The 7,500-nt window shown below is 52.7% G+C and overlaps 1 protein-coding gene across 1 annotated transcript in view; it reads right to left on the reverse strand.

The window, feature by feature from the left end:
- The window catches only part of LOC130329938 (alanine aminotransferase 2), a 39,949-nt gene that overhangs the window by 11,313 nt on the left and 21,136 nt on the right, over positions 1-7,500 (reverse strand). Inside the window, exons 3-4 of the mRNA XM_056553552.1 lie at positions 642-731; positions 460-556 (exon numbers count right to left, since the gene is read on the reverse strand). Coding sequence (XP_056409527.1) covers positions 460-556; positions 642-731 — 187 coding nt within the window. The remainder of the gene's footprint in view (positions 1-459; positions 557-641; positions 732-7,500) is intronic.

Consider the following 7,500-nt stretch of genomic DNA (forward strand, 5'->3'; position numbering starts at 1 on the left):
CACCATTCCCCCCCCATGGACCGCCAGTCACCATTCCCCCCCCCATACCGCCAGTCACCATTCCCCCCCCATACCGCCAGTCACCATTCCCCCCCTATACCGCCAGTCACCATTCCCCCCCTATACCGCCAGTCACCATTCCCCCCCTATACCGCCAGTCACCATTCCCACCCCCCTACTCCGCCAGTCACCATTCCCCCCCTATACCGCCAGTCACCATTCCCCCCCTATACCGCCAGTCACCATTCCCCCCCTATACCGCCAGTCACCATTCCCCCCCTATACCGCCAGTCACCATTCCCCCCCTATGATGGAGTAGCGCCACCTACTGCTCTAACACCTATTGTCCACATCTGATTGAGAAGTATTATAAAGTGTGAAGATCAGTTATTGTTATCAGGTATCGGGTCTCCCCCTTATGTCCCCACGACAGCTCTGCCTGTACTCACCGATACTGCTCCCCCGCAGGCCTGCAGATCCGCACCACCTTCTGCTTTACATCCTCCGGGAACTTATTGTCATTGAGGAGCTCGGGGTACAGGCAGAGGGCACTGACCTGCAAGAGGAACCACCAGGGTCACAGAGGGAGCGGACTGACCCCACAGCTCCCCCGGAGGAGGCCGAGTGTACTGCACCCTCACCTGTCTGAGAAATGTGATCGGCTTCTGGCCCATAGCGTGAGCGTCTCCGATGTTCGCTTTAATGACTTCCGAAAATGGCTTCTTCACCCCCTGAAAATCAGAGAAAAAGGTGATACAGGCAAGACTGAAGCAGCACAGGACAACTTCTGTATATATCCTCAGTACCACTTCTCCTGTCCTGTATATATACACTGCACAGTACCACTTCTCCTGTCCTGTAATATATACACTGCACAGTACGCACTTCTCCTGTAATAAAATATATACTATATATTATATATTCATATACACACACACACACACTGCACAGTACCACTTCTCCTGTATGTGTGTGTATATTATATATATATATATATATTATATATATCATAATATATACATATACATACATACACACACACACTGCACAGTACCACTTCTCCTGTATGTGTGTATATAATATATATATATATATATTATATTATAGTTATATATATATTATATATACACACACACAGCACACACTGCACAGTACCACTTCTCCTGTATGTATATATACACTGCACAGTACCACTTCTCCTGTCCTGTAATATATACACTGCACAGTACCACTCCTGTCCTGTATATATACACTGCACAGTACCACTTCTCCTGTCCTGTATATATACACTGCACAGTACCACTTCTCCTGTCCTGTATATATACACTGCACAGTACCACTTCTCCTGTCCTGTATACTGTGTCTCGTTAGAGTCAGTGCTGCTGCTGCTGGGAGCGATCCAGGTGGTTCCAGGCTCCTGCTCCCTTCTGCCCTGGGAGGGAGCGGGTTTCTGGGATGCAGAGGGAAAGCAAGTCCCAGGCCTCTGGTTCCCGGAGTAGGCCGGCGGGGATGGAGGATGCACAGCGACCGGCCTGTTGGGAGGGGGTAAGGAGACCTGGTGGGGGAAGCAGCAATGTTTCTCCTGCCCCCCCCTCTGGACCGCGAGGCTTCAGGAGGATATATGGAGGTGAAGGGCTGGGGCGTGCGGAGGCCCCGGGAGCCTGTCAGCGACTACAGCTCCAGGATTGCCTATTATACACAGGCCTACAAGCAGAAAGGCAAAGAACGGTTCAGGCTGCGTGAGGAGCTGAGATGCGCCCGAGTGCGGGCAAACACCTCGTCCGGGAGCAAGCGGGGCAGAGGCTAATATGGACATTACAAAGCTTAAGTCCGAAATAAACATCTTGGAGAGAAAAAGGATGGACATTCAGACACACAGCGGCCCTTCCTGAGAAGCTGCTGAACCAGGAGAGGTGTGAGGGGCAGAAGGGTCAAGCCAGAGTGACCCCCCTGCTGAGAGAGGATAGTGACCCCCCTAACATCCAGGATCCATCGCAGGGGTCTCAGAGTGGGATCTGTCCTGGACAAGGACCACCGGCCTCAACATCAGGATCCAGGAGGAGCTCGGAGGAGGAGAGCAGTGACCCCGGGGGGAGACTCATGGCCATCATCAGGCAGATGGAGTCTCAGTACACATGGAGCGCTTCACATTTGGAGAAGACCCTGTACCAGATGAGGGAGAGAGGAGGAGGAGGAATGACCAGAAGGGGGTGAGTCGGTATCATTTTCCTATGTCCCCCTTTCCCCAGCTCCACCTAGTCAGGGGCCCTGCGGTGGGTTCTGTGCAAGGGAAGAGCAGTGGGCAGAGTATGGAGGTCCCTACGGGAAAGTCATGTGACACTGTTTCAGCTTGTAGTAGCGGTAAGAGTGTCGGGGAGATTTCGGCTGTGAAGCCGGACATGTCTGGTGAGGTCAGCAGCCCAGCGGGAGGCCGCTTTTCTTCGGCGCCGGGACATGGCAAGGCGGGCAGTGGTAAAGCTTTGGTCCCGGTGCCGGAGATGAGGAGCGAGGGCGGAGATAAGCGGCGCCACCAGGCGCTTGGTGGTAAAGTAGGCTCCGCGGTGGAGTCTGCGGCTGGAGTGGTTTCTGCTGTCGGGGTGTCACCTGCAGAGGCTTCTCGTGGGGGAACCTCATCTGTGGTTGGGGCAGGTGGCACCTCGGCAGGGATAATAAAACCGGCCAAGGCTGGACTGGCAATGGCGGCTGCTAAAGCAGTGGAGAACATTAAAGGGACTGTCCTCAAACCCATGGGGACTGGAGGGTCTATGGACAAAATAGGAACTGTTCCTGCAGCTAGACAGCCTCCTATCCCAAAGGACTTTCCTGTGACCAGTGAGGCAGAGGGGTTCCTGACCAGTCAGAGTCTATTATTGGGGCAGGGCAAGACTGGTCAGAAGCACCCGATGAAGCTGAGGTCACATGTGTACATAATGTAAATACTGTAAATAATGTACATATTGGGGGTCTGTCTGTGGGGTCTGGTCCAGGACTGAGTGGAGGTGTGAATGGGGTAGAGGGAGTGAAGGAGGATGGGAATGATGATGAGAGGATGGATGGAGGGGATGTGAGTGCGAGAGGGGGGGTGAGTATGGCTTCTGTGGAGAGTGAGGTTGGTCCATCTGAACCCCCCGGCAGCGGCGCCCGCTAGGAGTTATGCCGGTGTTGCTGCCAAGGCAAGTGGGCCTCAAGGGAATCCTGCACCTTCTGGTCCTGGGCATAGTGACCTTCAGAGGCGCTTTCCAGAGGCCTTGCGGAGGGGGGATAAATCTATCACTGTAGAGGGTAGAGAGGTAGAACTGTCCTTTTGGATAGAGAGGCATGGTCACTGTGGGGAGTCATGGTCACTCCCCACAGCCAGGTCTGGGGTCCCCAGGAGGAATGTGGTCCGTCTTAGGTGGAGGGGCAGTGATACCTGTCCAAACAGGACAAAAGTAGTTGAGCTCCTCCTCAAGATGGATTTCAGGGCAGGTGACATCTTTGCCCTGATACAGCCTCATGGTACCCATTTTTCGATCTCAGCTTCGTCCAGGCTGAAGGGCTCGAGCTCTTTTGGTCTCGGTACGAGCTGGCAAAGATAGCACCCGAGTGGCGAGACTTTGCTGTCCAGGCAATTTCTCGCCAGAACAACATCAAGAAAGTGACGGTATTAACGTGTAACGAATCTCTTTCTTGCATAGACATCATGACCTGGATTGGGCGTTATGGAGAGGTGGTCAGTATTCCCCAGAAGAACAGGGATGAATTCTGTATCTGGTCAGGGGCCTGGACCTTCATGGTCAAGTTGAAGGTTTCGGGTAATTCTGTCACCCACATTCCCTCCTCCACTTTTCTGGGGAGGGACAGGATCCTAGTTTTCTACCAGGGACAGCCGAAGGTCTGCCATAGGTGCGGTGACCCGACACACTTCAGCGCACAATGTAGGGTCCAGAAGTGCGTGTTGTGTGGAGGGTTAGGACATCTCGCCGCAACCTGTGGGGACATTCGTTGTCACCTGTGTGGGGACCTCGGTCACCCCTTCAGCCGCTGTCCGGTCTCTTTTGCCAATGCGGTGGAATCTCCAGCTGGGGTTAGCCGAGATGCTGACTCCACTGGGGAGGGTACCGGCGGAGGCGGGGAGACTACGGGTCCAAGGAAGAAAAGAATGACACCTTCTAGGCTGAGGCGTTTGGAGGCACGCCAAAGGGAAAGGGAGGGGGCTCCTCAGGTGGCAGCTGAGGTAGCTTTACCTGACCCTGAGATGGTGGATTCTGCTGAGGACCTGAGGGATGGTGAGCTGGAGGAGGAGGCCAGGAGACTGGATACAGAGGAGGAGGATAAGAGGGCCATCACTGCTACCTCCTCTCCAGGAGAGAGTATGGATGAGGAGAGCAAAGAGTGGCTAAAGAATAAGAGAAAATCGGGTGCCAGAAAAGAGGAGGAAGAGGAGCAAGGAGAAGGAGTCCCCTTCTTTGGAGTGGGATCATTCAGTCCCCCTCACCCTTGTCCAGGTACCAGCGGAAGGATCTACCGGCTCCCCTCTAGTAGATAGCCCTAACTGGTACCAAGTCCTCAGGGATAACATCTCTTCCGCTGATGAGGAGGCCGGGGACGAGGTGCCGGTGTCTGAAGTGAGGCCTTCTGGGAGCGTCAAGTCCTCCTCTCTGGTAACAGGGAGGGAGGCTGTCCCAGGACCAGGTGGGGTGCAGGAGGTGACCTCTGGAAAAGAGGGAAACTCTGTAAATTCTGTAAATATGGATATGTCTCTGTGCTTAAAAAGGGGTAAATTTGGTAATTCTGATGATGACACTAAGGAAAAGGGAGGGGGAGGGAAGAAGAGGGCTGTCTAGCTTGATCACACATGATGGCGGCACCCTCCCCGTTGACGCTGGCGAGTATTAATGTCGCCAGCATAAAGTCAGATGCGGCAAGATTTGCGGCCTTTGATTTTCTCGGTCGAATTGAGGCCGACATTTTATTTCTGCAGGCGACCAGGTTGACAGATCTAACCGCTATCCATAAGGCGAAGCGTAAGTGGCGCCATGGGCCCTCTCACTGGTCTCTTGCGGCTGAGCCGTATAGCGGGGTGGCGGTTCTTTTTAAAACCGCTCAGGTAGAATGCAGACGTGTAATCGAGCTAGAAATGGGGAGATGTCTGGTATTAGACGTCCTCATGAAGGGACAAGAATTACGTCTTATAAACATCTATGGTCCACAGACTAGGTGGGACCGGAAAAGTCTCTTTATGAGGATTAGGCCCCTACTTTTTACTAGCCGGCAGGTCATCTTTGGAGGAGACTTTAATACTGTTACAAGGTCTCTTGATAGGGGAGGCTCCAGGGATCGGCTAGATTACGATAGCGTCGCCTTGAATAGAATAGCTAGTGAGTCTCGCCTGGTGGATGTCCACATCCGGCACACCCCAGGTCACAGCGGGTTCACTTACTTTAGAGGTAGAGAGATCAGGTCTAGAATAAATAGGTTTTTTTTGAAGGAGGATTCTGTCTCTTCACCTTTGCAGGTTGTTGAGGTAGAGTTCTCCGACCACTGTTTGATTATGTTCTCTTTGAATGTTTCAGAGACCCCCAGGATGGGAAGGGGATTGTGGAAGCTGAATTCGTCCCTCCTGGTAGTCAAGGCGATAAGACGGTCCTTTGAGGAGTTTCTGCAGAGCCAGGTACCATTACTGGACTTATGCAGCACTAAGTCAGAGTGGTGGGAGATGTTCAAAAAACGGTCTGCGAGATTCTTCCACCAGACTGCGAACCATAGGAGTCTGAATAGGGATCGTCTCTATCAGGAACTAAGGAGGAAACTCGAGGTTCTGGTCTCGACTGGAGGTGACAGAGGAAATCTCCAGAGTGAAATCTTTGCTAAAGAAGTGCCAGTATGATAGACACGCATCTTTAGTTTTTGAAAGGGATTTCGGGAAGTACCGCTCGCCCGACCCTTTCCGGAGCTGTAAGATGTCGTGACCGGCCTGGTCGATAGTACAGGATCTCTGAACAAGTCCAGATCGGGGATCCTAGAGGTCGTCGGAGCCTTTTACTCGCACCTCTTGGTGAAGAGGGATCTAGATCGAGGCAAGATGGCAGCTTTCCTGGCTGATGCCATTCCTCAGTCAGGAGTAGACCCCTCTCAGTGTTTTGACAGAGAAGATCAGAGAAGAGGAAGTTAAGCTGGCGATTGAGAGGCTTGCGCTCAAAAAGTCACCAGGGCCGGATGGCTTAACATCCGAGTTTTATAAGACCTTTAAGGACATCTTGGTTCCCCTCTTGACTGAGGTAATAAATGAGTGTCTATCCTCGGGCACTCTGCCGAAGTCAATGAGGAGGTCGGCTCTGATCATCTTGTCAAAGGGTAAAGACTCGTCCCACATTGAGAATTGGCGTCCCATAGCTCTTCTCAATGTGGACAGAAAGATCCTGGCAAAAGTGCTCTTCAACAGGTTGGTGAAATTTGCACCCCAGCTCCTTTCGGGGTCCCAGCACTGCTCTGTTCCCGGTCGTAGCACTTTTAGTGCGGTGCTGGGTGTCCGCGAGGCCGTGGAGCAGGGTCGGGCTGGTCACTGGAAGGGGTTTCTGCTGTCCTTGGACCAGGCAAAGGCTTTTGATCGAGTTGATCACGAGTATCTCTGGTCCACTCTTTTGAAAAACGGTCTGCCGGGGGGGGGGTTTGTGGATTGGCTGAGAACATTGTATGCAGGGGCTGAGACTTTTCCATTGGTAAACTGTTGGGTGGGCCGCCCTTTTGGGGTGGAGTCTGGTGTGCGTCAAGGCTGTCCATTAAGCCCTTTGCTTTATGCGTTCGAGATCGACCATTTCATTCGAAGGATCGATCGGAGACCATTGGCGGGGGTGAGGATGGACCCGGCGGGGCTGGATTCTGCCTTAAGGGTAGTGGCATACGCTGATGAAGTCTCCATTTTTGTCTCTTCGCAAGGATGTCAGAGGTGGATTGCTACTCGGAGGCATCCGGGTCTAAGATCAACCGGGACAAGCGCAAAAGTCTTTGGTTGGGAGGTGGAGACCCTGAGTTTGGTCTCCCGGACACCCTCCCTGTGCCCCAGGAATCTGCAAAAATTCTGGGCATCGAATTTGGTCCCGGGGATTACCCCACACGAAATTGGGAAAGCAGACTGGAAGATGTCTCCAAAAGAGTGGAACAATGGAAAGGTTGGTCTTTGACCTTTAGGGAAAGGGTCTTCTTGATCAGGTCTTTCTTGCTCTCGTTGTTAATCTATCTGGGCAATGTCAGCCTTTTGCCAGAACCTCTCTAGGCCCGGGTCGACAGTCTGTTCTTCCTAATGTTGTGGGGGAATAGACTGAACCTAATTAAGAGGGAGGTGACTTACCGCACGAGGAGACTAGGTGGGTTGGGTATGGTCAACCCGGTGGTATTCCTAGTGAATACCTTTTTAAAGACCAATATATCAAACCTCTCGACAGAGAGGGCTCCTCCGTGGGTAGTCTCTTGCAGGAGATGGTTTCAGCCTGGGAAAGCGGCAGTCAAGTGAAGGATCTT

The sequence above is a fragment of the Hyla sarda genome, unplaced genomic scaffold (assembly GCF_029499605.1).
Source record: "Hyla sarda isolate aHylSar1 unplaced genomic scaffold, aHylSar1.hap1 scaffold_327, whole genome shotgun sequence".
Taxonomy (NCBI): Eukaryota; Metazoa; Chordata; class Amphibia; order Anura; family Hylidae; genus Hyla; species Hyla sarda.